Consider the following 17,361-nt stretch of genomic DNA (forward strand, 5'->3'; position numbering starts at 1 on the left):
AGTGAAGAGTGTATGTAAACAACCAGGAGAGATTAACTGTTAATTGGCTCCAGTAAGGCTGGCTGGGATAAAGACTGAATTGCCCTGTGAGTTTAGCAATGTGGGGAAGACATTGTTCACACTTTCAAGAGTGGTTATGGTGGAGTTGAGCATGTGTAAAGCTAATTAGAGTATGTTTAAATGGAATAGAAAGAAACAAATTGGACAGTGAACAGACTGTCTCAACTCTTCCAAGGAGTTTTGCTACAAATGTGTCAGAGAAACAGAGTAGTACAGAGAGAGGCAGCGGTATGAGGTTTTCTTTAAGCTAGGAGAAACTACAGTGTGCTGATAGTAGTGATCCAACAGAGAGGGAGGATTAATAATGCAGGAATCAGAGGGAATGTTCTTGAAGGTGACATGAGAGAAAATGGGATTATCTTTAAGGCAAAATATATGGGTTACAGATGCTGCTAAGAGGGTTGATGAGATGGTGCCTGTGGAAGCTTTCTGCTCTTTGCTTCAATTTTTCTGAGTGAAGTGGAAAACTAGGTCATTAATTGAGCCTTAGCATGAGGAAGAAGGGTGATGGAGGTTTGTAGAAAGCTGAGAAGGTGTGAAATGGTCTTCTTACAAACCTAGGAGATTGAGAGGGAGAAGGAATTGCTGTGCTACATTTGGGTTTACATAAGGGTCATGAATTTAAAGTGGAGCAGTGAAAGTTATTTTATGTTTTTCTCCAATTGCATTCACTTGCACGTGGGCAGGTATAGAGATGATGCAGGCTTGAATTCAACCAGAGCTGCAGTTACTTTTTTTTTTTTTTGTCCCACAACTAAGAAGGTAGAGAGCAATAGGGAATTGGGGATGTGTCCCTGAGAGTGACTGTAATGATTAGCCATGGAATTAAAACTGGATAATAAGAGGGAAATGATATCAGAGACGTAGGGATTATGAAATGGTGGTACAGTCACAGACTGGAGGTTCTGGTCATTTGGAAAGGTTGTCTGAGGGGTATAAGAGGGTCTGAGCTAGAAAGATAAGAGGTGTTGATCAGAGAGAGGTATGCATGACATTGGGGTTGTGGAGAGTTTGTAGCTAATGATGACAAAATCTATGTACATGGTAGTAATTTCAGTAAGTAAAGGGCATCATTGCAGGAGGGGAGTTCAAAGAACATAGAGGCCACAAGGTAGAAAGAAACATGTGCATTGCTAGAAATTAGAACAAAAACACTGTCAAAAAGAGTGTTAGTGAACCATGAAATGAAAATAAGGAAGACTTTAAAGGGAGTGATTTATTAATCAATAGATGGTTCACAATAAGTAGTAATGGGGATGTGACTTGCTGACTTGAGCTTCAGGGCTGGTAGAGGTTGATGAAGGGAGAATGGTATCAAAGTGACAATGGAGAAGAAGAGGAATGCAGGACTGCCCCACCTCCAGGCTAGTGGAACAAGGGCTGTGGGGAACGTTGTCAGCCACCACATGAGAGGGGCACAGAGGAAACCATGTCCTAAAGAAATCCATGTTTCTACTGAGCAGTAAGGTGAGAAGAACATTCAAAGAAGAGATTAAGGATATAGAGGACTTTGCTGATGTCGAATTTGTATTTTTAAAAATTCATTGTGACATACAACTTAGTCTGCCTTCATATATGTAGTGCCTTGCCTTTGTTAGGCTTGGCACTACATATATTTGTTTGTGGGGGGGGGGGTTGCTGAGATTTTTGTGTATTGAGTGAATCATCCTGTTCTTGTTTCAAAATGAATAGAAGAAAACAGGAAACAAAGATGAAAACTTAGTTTACCACACACTTGATTTAGTCTTAACTATTCAAGCCTTCTTAACTGTGAAATGGGGCTATAGCTTTTAATATATGCTCATAGTTTCTTATAAAAAGTTCAGTACTAACAAAAACAAGGAGAGATGAATTCCTTACAAACATATTGAATAAATCAATACAATGCTGCTAAATATATTTCTGCTTTTCCTCTCTGAATTCTCAAGCAATACCTAAGGTAAACGCTACAGATGATAAAGACACTGACTGCAGTTAAGGGCTCCTGGGTGGCTCAGTCGGTTAAGCATTTGCCTTTGGCTCAGGTCATGATCCCAGGGTCCTGGGGTGGAGCCCCGCGTCAGGCTCTCTGCTCAGCGGGACACCTGCTTCTCCTTCTCCCTCTGCTGGCCTCTCTGCCTACTTGTGAGCTCTCTCTCGCTCTCTCTCAATCTCTCTGTCAAATAAATAAATAAATAAATAAATAGAATCTTAAAAAAAAAGACACTGCAGCTAAGAATAAGAGGATAAAATTTTCCCATTGAAGGAAAAGAGAACTGCTAGGTCCTAAGAAGAGAGTGAATTAGAGAGCCGTGTTATCCAGGACTGTGGCCCAGGATGTGCTCACACAGGAATGACTTTGTTCCACCTCTGCAGCCCCAAACAGTAACCCTAGGCTTGCGATCATCAGAACCAGAGGATTCATTATGGTATTTGCACTTCAGCTCCTATGTCCTCAATTCTAATGATAATAACTGTTATCAAGTACAAGAAGTTATAGTTTTCAAAGTCGTCTTATCTAATATCTCATTCAGTCTTCACACTGTCAAAGGACTGTTTTATAGATCAGGAGAGTAAAGCTCAAACAAGTGACTTGCCCAAAGTTTCTCTCACTTCATAGGGAAGCTGGGAGCACACTGTCTGATTCCAGGCCAGCACTTTTCCCATCTCCTCTCAGTGTTATGATCTTCAAGCACCTTCTTCTGGGTAGTAGGGAAAAGCTGGCTTGGTTTCCAGTGAGATTCCAGGACTCTACCCACACAATAACCAGAGCAGCTGTCTTTACATATTCAACTTCTGGCTTCTGATTTTGTTTGAAGGAAAGGATCTGTTGGTAATAAGTATTTAAAAATCACCATGTTAATGCATGTTATTCCTATGGCATCAAGTAATTTTGACTCCAGCTACTGTCAGATATTCTAGGTAGGGTAGGGAAAGTTTTTCCTTCCCTACCTGGAGAAGTACTTGGGTGGTGCCATTCTAGGTTTGAAGGGTAAGAATGAGATCAGTAACAGTCAAGTGGCCTATAGTTTGATTGGTTGTATATTTGTGTGAGACTAGCCACTTATCATGTCATTCCAAAAGAGAAAAAGAAAAGGGGCCGGTGGGATGGGGAGAGAGCAAGAAAAAAAGATCTGTTTTGTCACGGCAATAGTTTAGCATTGTAATAATTAAAGCTTCTCTTAACTGACTAGCTAAACTATGACTTAGAATATGCACTATTTGCCCTAATTATAGGGCATTACTACTCTTTGATTCCTGCTGGAGGGGCTTTACAGCTGTATAATTATATTCAGAGACATAAGAAAGAAATTACTGATTTTTAGGGAGAGGACAGAAGATTAAAATTTTATGATACTGAAAGTATAAGTGAGTGTGAATGGAATCAATCTATAAAAAATAAAGAATTTGGGGCACCTGGGTGGCTCAGATGGTTAAGCGTCTGCCTTCGGCTCAGGTCATGATCTCAGGATCCTGGGATCAAGCCCCGCATCGGGCTCCCTGCTTGGCGGGGGAGCCTGCTTCTTCCTCTCCCTCTACTGTTCCCCCTGGTTGTGCTCTCTCTCACTCTCTCTGTCAAATAAATAAATAAAATCTTAAAAAAAATAAAAATAAAATAAAGAATTTACCTTTGGGGGTATTTTGTTTACAAAATTTTTCTTTAAAAATCATTATTAAGTAAAAGTGATTTGGGCAGAAACATTAAATTATTTAACAAAATATCCTAATCTCTTAGGTACACTGAATATACAACTAAGTTATACTAGACTCCTTTCATAATACAGAACATATACTACTTGTATTCCTTTATTATTTTTTATTTATATCATTATTTTTATTTTCATTAATAGCTAATATTTGTTGAGTATTTACTATGTGCCAGGCAAAGGGCTGAATGTATGACATGCATCACTTCACATAACTTGCACCACACATTATGGCATGGATAATACCATTACACCCATTTTTCAGACTGAAGCCCTGAGAGGCCCTGCCCAGAGTCATGCAACTGGCAAGTGAAGGGAGTGAGATTTGTACTATTGTTGGTCTGAACTTGTATTCCTTTAAAATTCTTCTTACTTTCCTAAATACTCTCTAATGGTTGCCTGTCCCTAATTTAAGCCCCTAATCCTGTGTATCAAGGATAGATATACAGGCTTAAAGAAATAAATGGTATTCCATGATCAGATTAGTGCTAAAGAATATCAAGAATTAGAATGGGATTAGCTGTACCATTTCTATGGTATTTAAATAGTTGTTTAGTGTCCTAGCCTGAGCAATCAGACAACAAAAAGAAAAGGTATCCAAATCAGCAAGGAAGAAGTTAAACTTTGACTATTCACAGACAACATGATACTTTATGTAGAAAACCCAAAAGCCTCCACCAAAAAATTGCTAGGCCTGATAACACGAATTCAGAAAAGTCACATGATACAAAATCAATGTACAAAAATCTGTTGCATTTCTATACACCAATAATGAAGCAGCAGAAAGAGAAATCAAGGAATCGATCCCATTTACAATTGCACCAAAAACCGTAAGACCCTAGAAATAAACCTAACCAAAGAGGTAAAGGATCTCTACTCTGAAAACTAGAACACTTTGAAAGAAATTGAAGAGGACACAAAAGAAATGGAAAAATATTCCATGCTCATATTTAACAAATATTGTTAAAATGTCTATACTACCCAAAGGGATCTACACATTTAATGCAATCCCTAACAAAATACCACCAGCATTTTCCACAGCTCTAGAACAAACAATCCTGAAATTCATATGGAACCACAAAAGACCCTGAATAACCAAAACAATCTGGAAAAAGAAAAGCAAAGCTGGAGGCATCAAATTCCAGACTTCAAGCTCCATTACAAAGCTGTAGTGATCAAGGCAGCACTGACACAAAAACAGACACAGAGATCAGTAGAACAGAAAAGAAACCCAGAAATGGACCCTCAACTCTCTGGTCAACTAATCTTTGACAAAGCAGAAAAGAATATCTGATTGAAAAAAGACAGTCTCTTCAACGAATGGCTTTGGGAAAACTGGACAATAACATGCAGAAGAATGAAATTGGACCACTTCCTTACACCACACATAAAAATAAATTCAAAACAGATGAAAGACCTAAATGTAAAAGGATATCATCAAAATCCTAGATTAAAACACAGGCAGCAACTTCTTTGACATCAGCCATAGCAAATTCTTGCTAGATACATCTCTGGAGGCAAGGGAAACAAAGGCAAAAATGAACTATTGGGACTTCATCAAGATAAAGATTCTGCACAGCAAAGGAAAAAACAAAATTAAAAGGCAACCTTCAGAGTGGGAGAAGCTATTTGCAAATGACATATCGAATAAAGGGTTAGTATCCAAAATCTATAAAGAACTTCTCAAACTCAACACCAAAAAAAACAAATAATCCAGTTAAGAAATGGGCAAAAGATATGAATAGTCATTTTTCCAAAGAAGACATACAGATGGCTAACAGACACATGAAAAGATGTTCAACATCACTCATCATCAGGGCCATACAAATCAAAACTAGGATGAGATACCACCTCACACCTGTCAGAATGGCTAAAATGAACAACTCAGGAAACAACAGATATTGGTGAGGATGTGGAGAAAGGGGAGCCCTCTTACACTGTTGGTGGGAATGCAAACTGGTGCAGCCACTCTGGGGAACAGTTTGGAGGCTCCTCAGAAAGTTGAAAATAGAACTATCGTATGACCCAGGAATTACACTACTAAATATTTATCCAAAGGATACAAAAATATTGATTCAAAGGGGCACATGCACCCCAAAGTTTATAGCAGCATTATCAACAATAGCCAAATTATGGAAAGAGCCCAAATGACCATCAATTGATAAATGGGTAAAGAAGATGTGGTATATACACACACTGGAATGTTACTCAGCCATGAAAAAGAATGAAACCTTGCCATTTGCAATGACGTGGACAGAGCTAGAGTGTATTATGCTAAGAGAAATAAGTCAGTCAGAGAAAGACAAATACCATATGATTTCACTCATGTGGAATTTAAGAAACAAAACAGATGAACATAGGGGAAGGAAGAAAAAAGAAAGAGAGGGAGGCAAACCATAAAATGGGCTCTTAATGATAGAGAACAAACTGAGGGTTGCTGGAGGGGAGGTGGGTGGGCAGATGGGCTAAATGTGTGATGGACATTAAGGTGGGCACTTGTGATGAGCACTAGGGGTTATATGTAAGTGATGAATAACTAAATTCTCCTGAAACCAATATTGCCCTTTATGTTAACTAACTAGAATATAAATAAATACTTCAAACAACACAAAAAGGAAATATGGAAAATGCCACACAAAAAAAAGATAGTTGTTTAGTATTTCAGTCCCATTAATAGAAAATAAGCTAATTCATTGTAAGAGAATGAATTTGGAACACCTCAGATTATAATCCTGATTTTACATAATTTATAATTTGCATAATAAAATTCTATTTTATTAATACACATAATAATGATATCTTGAATAAAATTATTAAAGAGTCACAGAATGATAGAGAATCATAGAAATTAAGGGTTAGAAAACACTTAGAAGTCTAGCATCTCACCTGAGGCAGAAACCTTTTCCTTCAATATCTGACCTTTGTTTCTATACTTTGTGTTTGTGGAAGTTCATTACTTCACCATTTTGGACAGCTCTAGATATTTTTTAAATGTTCCCTTATATCAAGCTGAAGTTTATCTTTACCTGTAACTTCCACTGATTCTTATTAATTCTGCCATGACAGTCCTTCGGATATTAGAAGCCAGATTCCTGTCCTTTCTAGGTTCAATATCCTCAGCTCCTCGAGCTATTTCTCAAATGGTATCTTGGCTAGGTATCTTACTTCTGATTATCACTACTTTTTTATCCCTCTTAAATCAGTCCTTATGTGTGCATCAATGAGTCAAGTATTAGTTAAGCAATGACCTCAGTATTACTTAGCGCTTGCTGTAAAAAATAATGTAGACCTGATGTAATAAACAACAGAAGTGAGTACAGGATTTTGAAGTAAGTGCTAGATAGATACTAAGTATAAGAGAGTGCTGAAAGAAGGAAAACCAGCCAAAGGCTAGTATAGAAAGCCAAGTATAAGGTGATGAGGATCTGGACTGAGTAGCAATGGAAATGAAACAGAATGGACAAGTATATGGGATGTTTCAAAGCAAACATCAACAAGATTTAGAAAATTGAGTAAGTCTCATGAATAAAGGAAAGGTGATCCAAAGCATAATGCAGGCTCCCAAGCATACGTGGCTGATAATGTTAGAGCTATTTTCTAAGATTGTGGAAGGGAGCACCAGTTGGGGAGTAAAAGGCAGAAAATAATGAATTTGCTTGAGTTTGGGGCAAAATTAAGATAACCATTTAGAAATCTCCCTTAGAGATACAGAAATATGGAACTATAAGTTTATATATCTGGGATATATGCAAGGAACCGTCAGATTTAAGATGACAGTTTTAGTCTGAGAAATTATTAGACTGATGGAGAGACCAAGGAGAATAAAGAACAAAATACCTGGGACTAAGCATTGAGTAGTCACATAAGTTGATATGGTTCCTGCCAGAAATTACAGAGGAAGTAGAAGAGAAGCAGATCTTAGTGCAAGTCACATTTACAAGGCACTAGTTAGTTGATACAGCCAGTGCTCTGGAAATGTTGACTAGATGAATAGTAACAGTGATAATAGGAAAGTCAGTTGGAATTCTAAAACATTCTATTATGTTGGCCCCAAATTCTAAAATTCTACATTTTTTAATCCTCAGAATTTCTGAAGCCCACTCCATGTTGAAAAAAGAAAAATGTACTAATTTTGGCTGTCACCACTATATATTCTCTTTACAAGTAAATACTCATTTAATTATATTAAGTATTAGAAATAATTAACACAGTGTAAGAATAGGTGGACTTATGTTTTTTATTGTAATGGGGGTAGTCAGTAAAACATGAGACTCATGAGACACAAATATGTAGATATAAAGAAACCAGCCATCTGAATGATTTGTCTGCATAAGACTTACAGCTAGATATAACCAGATGATTGATGATTCATGGTGTTTTGTGAAATACTAAACTTTGTTGGTAATCATGTTTTTTTTACAACTGTATGTAATTATATGCTTGTGATTGATAGTACAAAATTCCAAAAGCTCATAAAAAATGTACATTTGAGTGTTTCAGGTGCTTCTATCATTTTAGAAGCCTTTTCCTTTGAATATTGCATTTCTCCCATTTTTCAAAAGTAGCTCTTTGTGTGGTGTGTGTCTGTCTGTCTGTCTATTGATACAAATGCAATGCTTTCATTATCCTGGGGATGGGGGAAAGTTTATATGCCACCATATAATGTTGTCATCAAATGATCTTCCTAAATTATTTTGTATGTGTGTGTGTGTATGTACAGCCACAATTCCTTCAGGAGACACCTACCAAGGCAAATGCAGGTTTCCAGTGTTGATTTTAGCATGGGCACAGAACCCATTTTACAAAGAGGAGAAACAACAACCAGCATTGGGAGGATAAAACCAGAGCTCTACAAACAGAAATCAGTTGACTCTGAGGGCAACAGGCAAGAAGATATCAAAACCTGTGGGAAACTTAACTTCACACTCCAGTATGACTATGAAAATGAACTTCTAGTTGTTAAAATTATCAAAGCCTTAGATCTCCCTGCTAAAGACTTCACAGGCACTTCTGACCCTTATGTGAAGATGTATCTTCTTCCAGATAGGAAAAAGAAATTTCAGACCCGTGTGCACAGAAAGACTTTAAATCCTCTATTTGATGAAACTTTTCAATTTCCTGTAGCATATGATCAACTAAGCAACCGAAAACTACATTTCAGTGTATATGATTTTGACAGATTTTCTAGACATGACATGATTGGGGAAGTGATTCTTGATAATTTGTTCGAAGTCTCTGATCTCTCCAGGGAAGCCACAGTGTGGAAAGATATTCATTGTGCTACCACAGTAAGTAATAATTCCACCAATATATTGGTTTTTATTTGACCGGCAGTGGTATATAAAACTAATTATCACCAGCTTATTGTAGTAAGTTTACAAAGTTATAGAATTTATACGCTAAGAACCTGCAAAGGTAGGATTTGATTACATACATAATAATAATTCAGCTACCTAACACAATTATGTAAATAAAAAATAGCTCTTTAAGTTACCAAAAATAGTAGTTGTTTTCTCTTATAAAATGTTTATTTAACCTGTCTCTTCATAGTTAATGTTGACTTTCATTATTTAAGATTTTGTTCCTCAGATCAAACCTAAAATGTACTTTGATGCTATTTTGAAAGGCCCTTGGGTGAGTTTAAAATAGCCCATTCCTACAGAGGCTTTCATGAAATAGACATGATTACAGAATTTGAAATGTTGAATGATCATAAGTGATCGTTTATATTAGAATTTTTCTTTTCCATTACAAAATGCTTTCTCTGAATATAAAATAATAACTTTAATAATGAAAATTTGGAAAACAGTAAGAAACAGTACAAAATTAAAATATTCTATAATGCTACCAATTATATGTAATATTACGGCATATTGCTTTCTAAATTTTTTCTATACCTGTTTTAAAATTATTGAGATCAAACTACGTTTAAAAATTTCCACACTGATTTTCTTTCATGCTACATTTGTTTTAGTGCATGACGTTTAAATATATGATCTATTTACCTAACCATTCTTTTATTGTTGGATATTTGAGTTAGGCATAAATTTTGTTATACTAAAAAATGTTGTGTTCTTTGTTACATAAATCTGTTTTATCTGAGATTATATATCTCGGACAGAATTATGGAATTGGAACTAGAGAACTGGTCACTTAGGTTAGACTGCAGAATTGTTCTGATTTTGGGGTCTTTTTTGTTTTGTTTTAAGAGAGAGCCAGAGCTGGCTGGGGGTAGGGGGAGGGAGAGGGAGAAAGAGACTCTTAAACAGGCTCCACACTCAGCACAGAGCCCAACATGAGGCTTGATCTCATGACCGAGATCATGACCTGAGCAGAAATCAAGAGTGGGATGCTTAGCCAACTAAGCAACTCAGGTACTCCTGATTTGGGGGTTTTTCAATGGAGCCATTTAATTTTTTACCACCAGGTTAGGTTGTCTTTATGTATTTACCATCTTTTGTCCAAATTTTACCAAAATTTATAAGCTTAAAATTTGGAGTTTTTAATAGAAATAAGGGATTATTTTAAAAGTAAGAAAATTATATTTTAATTCAGAGTAATTCCTTTTTTATTTTTCTCCCATCAATGTTTTACTAATTAAAATCAGTATTTGGGGTCATTATTTTTCACTATAATTATTATACGGCTAAGGTAACTTAAAATTTTATACTTCCACTTTGTTGCATTGCATCATCATAACATTTTCAATTGTTAGGTTTTTATTCCACGGGAACAAAGAAGAAATTTTCAAACTGGATCATATTTCAAAGGTACATTGGGGCTCTTTTGATTTCATGGTGTTTTTCACTTTATTACCTATATTCCTACAGGGAAAAAAATGGTGAGCAATGATTTTTACTGTTCTAAAAAGTATGACACCTTCTAGAATTCTACAAATACAGATAATAATTGTTACGTTCTTTCTTTCTTGATTTCCCATTATTATATTATTCCTTCTTTTATTCATTCAACAAATATTTGCTAAGTGCCTACTAAGGGTTTGGCATGTTCTAAGTAATAGGGATGCAAAAAATTGTTCTGAAACATATTCTTGGGCCCATGTGGGTAATCTAGGATAACTTCCCAGTCTTAAAGTTCATAATAATCTTAATCACACATCAGCAAAGTCCCTTTTGCCATGTAGGTAACATATTCACAGATTCTAGAAATTAGGATGTGGCCATCTTTGGGAGTGTGTTTATTCTGAGTACAACATCTATCAACATTTTCATTTCAATATTCTGGATACAAAAAGAAGTAGGTAGATAATAAAATATATTATTAAATTATTCTAGCCAAATGACATTTCTCTGTAACTGGAACACTGAGCCACTCATTGTTCTAGATACTGCTTATGGCTTTTCTGTTGGCAAGGCAGTAATGAAACCTAAATTTCTTGACTATGACAGCAAAGCTCCCAATATACACTAGTATCATCTTTATGGTTAGTATAATGTTTAAGTAAAGCTTCTCTTCAGCTTTTGAAAAATCAGTAAACAATTATATATTTCAGATAATAAAGTGAAAAAATGCGAGTTGAAGTTTAAGAAATCTTTTCTTACACATTTTAACTTTAAATAATTTCATAAGAAATATAGAGTTTTCTACAGAGAAGGAGAAAGAAAGGAAAGAAAAAGAAATGTAGTCATATACCTTCACTAATCCAAGTTTTGTAGAAACCTGCAAAGGTGATCCAACTATGTGAACACAGGTTTTATGTAACAGATAAATCTCTTTATATCAGGAGACACTAATGACAAATACACATAAATAACTAGTTAAAAATAGATCTTAAGCCATTCTTATAATTTAAGGTTCTTATTTGAAATAACCATGTATGAGTTTTTTAGAAGAGTAACTTTATCCTGCAAACCTCCAACTTAAAAATTCTAAAATTTAGTCAAAAAATTTTGTTACCAACTTAAAATAGTTGATATTTTTTTAAAGATTTTATTTATTTATTTGAGAGGGAGAATGAGAGAGAGAGAGAGCACATGAGAGAGGGGAGGGTCAGAGGGAGAAGCAGACTCCCTGCCAAGCAGGGAACCCGATGCGGGACTCGATCCCGAGGCTCCAGGATCATGACCTGAGCCAAAGGCAGTCGCTTAACCAACTGAGCCACCCAGGCGTCCTACTTGATATATTTTTAATGTTTAATGAATCTCTTTAGTATCATTAAGTACTACTTTATTATCATATTGATATAAATGCCATGGATCTCTTTTTACTTCTTCAGGCCAATGATATGATTATTAAAAGTAGAACTCTATGGGAAATCAGAGTCGCTGCTTTTTTGCGATTGTTGTTTTTAATTATTTTGTGTCTCATTCCAACAAATTTTTATCATAGAGTTTCTGTCAGTTTTTTCCCCCATGTATCCAAAGACCTGTCCAGGGGCACCTGGGTGGCTCAGCCATTTAAGCAGCTGCCTTCGGCTCAGGTCATGATCCCAGGGTCCTGGGATCAAGTCCCACGTGGGGCTCCCTGCTCACGTGGGAGGAGCAGGAGCCTGCTTCTCCCTCTCCCTCTGCCTGCCGCTCTGCCTACTTGTGCTCTCTCTCTGTCATTCTGTCAAATAAATAAATAATAAATTAAAAAATCTTAAAAAAAAAAAAAAAGACCTGTCCAAGGCCTTATTCAAAAAATCTTCCTAGGCCAGTTCACTAAATGAAATTGATTTTTTTTCTATAGCATTGGAGTCAAATAACTTCAATTTGATTACATAAGTATTTACTGAGAAACTTCTATGTACAAAGCTTATACTTTGTTCTAAAGTGGAAATAAAGACTAGTAAAATACAAGTTTTGGTCAAGAACTTTAGTCCAATAGAAGAAACAAGTAAACAAAGAAGTAAAGTATATGCTAATATATAAGTAATACTATATAATATCTTCCTGATAACCTCCACAAATGAGGTCTTGTTCACACACACACATTCGCACACGCTCTCTCTCTCTCATACAAATTATGTCTAATATGAATATAGTCTAAAAGATCACCATATGAGGATGACAGAATTCTGAAAAAAAAGGAAAGGGATGTTTCTTGAAGAGAAAACAGCATGAGGAAAAAGAAAGCAAGTTCTAGAACATTTTCGGGGGGAAAATAGTAGGCTTGTGAGTTTGGGAATATGATATGAAGAAGGGACTAAAGGGAACCAAAAGTAGAATGTTCTATTTAAACTGCACTCAATAGGCCCTTTATTGCTGTAGAGGTTTATATTTATTTTGTTTTTATCAGGAGAGTGAAACTATTAGAGCTGTTACCTTCTATGGCATCATGTGTACACTGGGTAGGAGTGAGGGCTTATGAAATGTAGGGGGCCAGGTAGGAGTCTAACATGGCAGTCTAGATTAGATGGAATAAAGACTGGGTGAGACTGGTAGTAATGGAAATGGAAAGAAGCTAACATCTGCCATGGAAGTGCCATCTGTGGCATATATTTAAACATTTTCCAAGTAGATGTCTTATGTCTTCCCCTTGCCTCTAAGAGGCTGGAAGACACAAATCATCTTGTACATCTCTTATATTCTTTACAGCATGTATGAGCACTTTGTAATTAATCAGTAAATACTTGTTGAATAAATTAATGTGGCAAATTCTCATAGTAGGTCAAGTTTAAGAATGTATATAAGTATAAATCTGCCACTACCAGAGGGCAAAAACAATGCAGTCTTGTACCCTGTTGTTTACAAATTAATAAATATACGCTTAGTTCTATTTGTTAACATCAACTACTTTCTGTAACAAACACTTAAAAATTTACTCTGTGTGTGGCATAAATCCATATACAAAATAAAGCAGGAATATTTTATTGTCAAAAATCCTTTCAGGTTGAAACAAAAGTCACATATTTTGTATTCATAATTTCATTACTAATTATTTCTATACAAGAAAGATTAATATTTTTATCAGGAATTAGCAAGGTTTTTAAAAATTTAAGCTTGGGAATAAAAAGGAAGTTTGAGGAATAAGGAAATAAAAAGGTATGTCTTTATTCTTTGCAAAAAATTAATTTTCACTTGAAGGGTCATCCCACTATATACCAGGAATATGGCAAGCCAGTCATTGCTTGCACTAATATAGAAATATTTCCCAACATAGGGAAAAATCACATTGAAGAACAGTGTGTACCCTATGCCACTATTTTGGTAATGAGAAAGAAATATACATTCATATTTGGTTATATGTATTAGTAAAGCCTATTTAAGGACACACAAGAATCTAATAGTAGTTATCTATTGGCAAAAATGGTAGAAACTAGATGAACATAGAAAAGGAATGATTTGCAACATATTGCTTCATATACATTAATTTTTAAGCTATGTAAGTATATTTTTCAAATTTTTAATTAACTTTTTTCAAGAAGTCACTCATTATAAAGACTAATTTAAATGTAGTGATCTCATGCACACTCAAGAAGCCATTGAAAGTATAGGTAGCTAAAGAAAAGCTTTTCTTTTTTTGAATAGAACTAACTATTTTACATATTTATTTACTCATCTAATCAATGAACATTTTTTCAGCACCAATGATGTTCAGACACTGAGGAATTCTCACAGGAAAAGAGAGTGTGTGCACATAACCACACTGACCTGGTTTACAGCTATAAAGTACTTTAATCTATTATCTTTTAACCAAGGATCTATCAAGTTTGAAAGAGTAGACTTTGACATGCCAAATACAAACTTTTGTGTCCATTGTACCAACCAGAGTACTGAATGTACCAGCTGAGATTGAGTTTGAAGTTATGTATTTTAATATATAGTACCAAAATATCTTTAAATGTTTAAAATTTTTTTTGATTTGTTTTCTTGTTTCTAGTGACATATTTTTAATTTTTCCCGAGCATCCTGGATCTATTCCAGGATCAAAATAATACTGTTTTTTATTTTGCTTTGGTTTTTTGCATTTAGCTATCAATTCTCTTTTAAATTTTGTTAACTCTGGAATAATTTGTTATCCAGTAACATTTTAAAGAGTGGCAAAATTCCAACTTCATTCTGAAGGAAAAAGTGTGGTGGAAGGCAAGGCAGTAGAGAGTAAATTTTTTGGTTAGGGGCCATCTAGCTCAACCTTTGGGGTGCAGCAAGCAATATTAGAGTCATAGGCCTGCAGATTGGGACAATGAACTCGGACCTGCTCTTCCTTAGGCATTCCTAATTTTCTCTTTCATCTCTGCTATAAACCCTGTCCTGGAGTGTCATAGATACCACATCTGCTAATGGGCCACCATTAATTGACTATTAACTCAAATGATGCAGATAAATTTTATGAACTTATCTATAACGTCTTTTAGTCATTTTGCAAGAATTTATAACAAGTACCTATGTTGTAATATAAAATCAAATTAAAATTAAGTTCAAAATAATAGAGTCTATCATAGACTATCAAAAGATTATGAAAGTTCCCAAAGGGTGGTTTTTCTTGGCTTTAACACCTGCTTACCTCAGGAAGACTGTTAAGGGACTGTCTCCACAAAACAAACAAACAAAGCAGGAACACACCCATAAAAACACCAGACAAACTAGTGGTTGCTGGAGGGGAAGCGAGTGGAGGGATGGGCAAATGGGGAAAAGGAAAAAAAATAAGGAACTTTGTCTCATGAATATTTGGTATTCAGTAAATCACCATAGTTTTTTATATTATTTTGAAAGTTAAACCTCATCTATGTACATTTAGAGAACAAGGCTTCAGTGTTCTGTCTGTTTTGACTGCTTTTGCATTTCACATGAAAGATTGCAGGCAAATTAGCTTTAAAATAGCCCACAACAATTAAATTAGCCTTTATTATCAGTGTAAGCAGTAGATTCCTGTAATATTGGTTACAGCATTTTGTTTCACAAAACAAAAAAAAGTTAATGCATATCTAAAACTTAAATTGGTGCCACCAGTTTTAGTCTTTTTTTATTTTTAAGATTTTATTTATTTATTTGACAGAGAGACACAGCGAGAGAGGGAACACAAGCAGGGGGAGTGGGAGAGGGAGAAGCAGGCTTCCCGCGGAGCAGGGAGCACAATGCGGGGCACGATGCGGGGCTCAGTGTGGGGCTGGATGTGTGGGGCTCGATTCCAGGACCCTGGGATCATGACCTGAACCGAAGGCAGACGCTTAACAACTAAGCCACCCAGGCACCGCACCAGTTTTAGTCTTAATTCAACACTGATGCCACACTCTTTAAATAAATAAAGAATTGTTGGGTAAGCACAGTAAGACATTTTGAATCACTGAAAAAACATCAGTCAAAAATTGGTAGCTAACTATATTTTAGTCATAATATTTGGGGTTGTTCAAAAAGCAAGATGATTTTTTTTTTTTTGCCTAAATTCATTGCATCCACATAGTTTCTAATTTAAATTCCTACCTTGCTCGACTTGTAAAGATTATAATGCCCTCTAGGTTCTCTATCACCCTTGGGTCTCTCCCTCTCCCCCCTTCCCCATTGCCTACCCTCATGCCTCTACCCTCTTCCTATCTGGCTACTGTTGGAAGCCCTGTAGCCTAATCACTGAAGAACATAGCCTTTGGGACAAACTAACAAGCTTTGCATCCCTGCTGTGTCACTTCTCTCTATGGTTTTGAGCAAGTTACAAAATCTCTCTAAACCTTAATTACCTTATCTGTAAAACAGGGATTATGGGAAGGCAAACTATAGTTTGTTGAATAGAATAAGTAAGATAAATGCTTAGCAGAGCCAGGCATTTCTCAATGTTTACTGTATGTTAGCTGCCAAGAAGTTTTACAGATGCTATCATCAGGATATGGTTTTGGTGGTTGTTAATATAGCTTACATATTAAACAGGAATAAAGATCTTGGTGCTAAAAAATAGTTATGTCCTATTATTATAGTAGGAGGTAGTTTTAGGTGGTATGCTTATCTATGTAGGGTGGAAAGTTTTGTCTAAGAGTTTATTTAAATCTTTTTAGTGACTGTGTACTGTGATTCAGTGAGTATATAATTTTTTTATGAAGTATATACTCATAATGTCACATTGCATGCTCCTCATGTGCAACCCAACCTGACTCTTCCTTTTACACCGGGCACTTCTCCTCTTTCTTCCTTTACCAACCTGTACGTGTGCTTATTAAGCGCATCTTATAAAACTTCAGGAGCTAAAGTTGCTAGATGTACTCTGTGTGTTCCTTCAGGTTCACTCTCTATCAACCTCCACGCTGTTTGGTAGCTCAGGGGGCTGGCCTGTTAGGTCCACAGACACTGTTCTCTGAGTTTTGGCAAGAGATGTTAGGGCAGGAGGAGATGTCATTTGGATATGTATTCTCTCATCTTGCTCTGAGAGACTGCCTCAGTCTGACTGTGTCCTTCACCTGAGGGCAGGTGAAGAAAAGCAGCCTTTTCTTTTCACCACTTTTTCCTTCTGAGTCCAGGTAGCTGTCCCCCTTCCCTTGTCCTTTCAGACCTAGGGGTCATCACGCCCCCCCCACCCGTTACCAGGGCCTGGTGCTGTACCCTCTTTTGTGGTTTTCCGACCCCTGCTCACATCTCTGTAGATAGTCCATTTGTTAAGCCCTCTGGAATTAGCCTAGTTTATGTGTGCCATCTATTTCCTCTTGGATCCCTGACTGATAGCCTAAAGGGGAAAAAAAGAACAACAA

At 36.1% G+C, this 17,361-nt stretch overlaps 1 protein-coding gene across 2 annotated transcripts in view; it reads left to right on the top strand.

The window, feature by feature from the left end:
• SYT10 (synaptotagmin 10) overlaps positions 1–17,361 on the top strand; it is a 68,385-nt gene that overhangs the window by 22,045 nt on the left and 28,979 nt on the right. For both annotated transcript variants that reach the window (XR_012373934.1, XM_025879536.2), the window contains exon 3: positions 8,467–9,034. Coding sequence is in view for 1 of the 2 variants with exons in the window: in XM_025879536.2 (XP_025735321.1) it covers positions 8,467–9,034 (568 nt within the window). In the remaining variant the exon portion in view is untranslated. The remainder of the gene's footprint in view (positions 1–8,466; positions 9,035–17,361) is intronic.

This window comes from Callorhinus ursinus, unplaced genomic scaffold, assembly GCF_003265705.2.
Source record: "Callorhinus ursinus isolate GAN/ISIS: 27379988/994484 unplaced genomic scaffold, GSC_fseal_2.0 scaffold27, whole genome shotgun sequence".
NCBI classification, from domain to species: domain Eukaryota; kingdom Metazoa; phylum Chordata; class Mammalia; order Carnivora; family Otariidae; genus Callorhinus; species Callorhinus ursinus.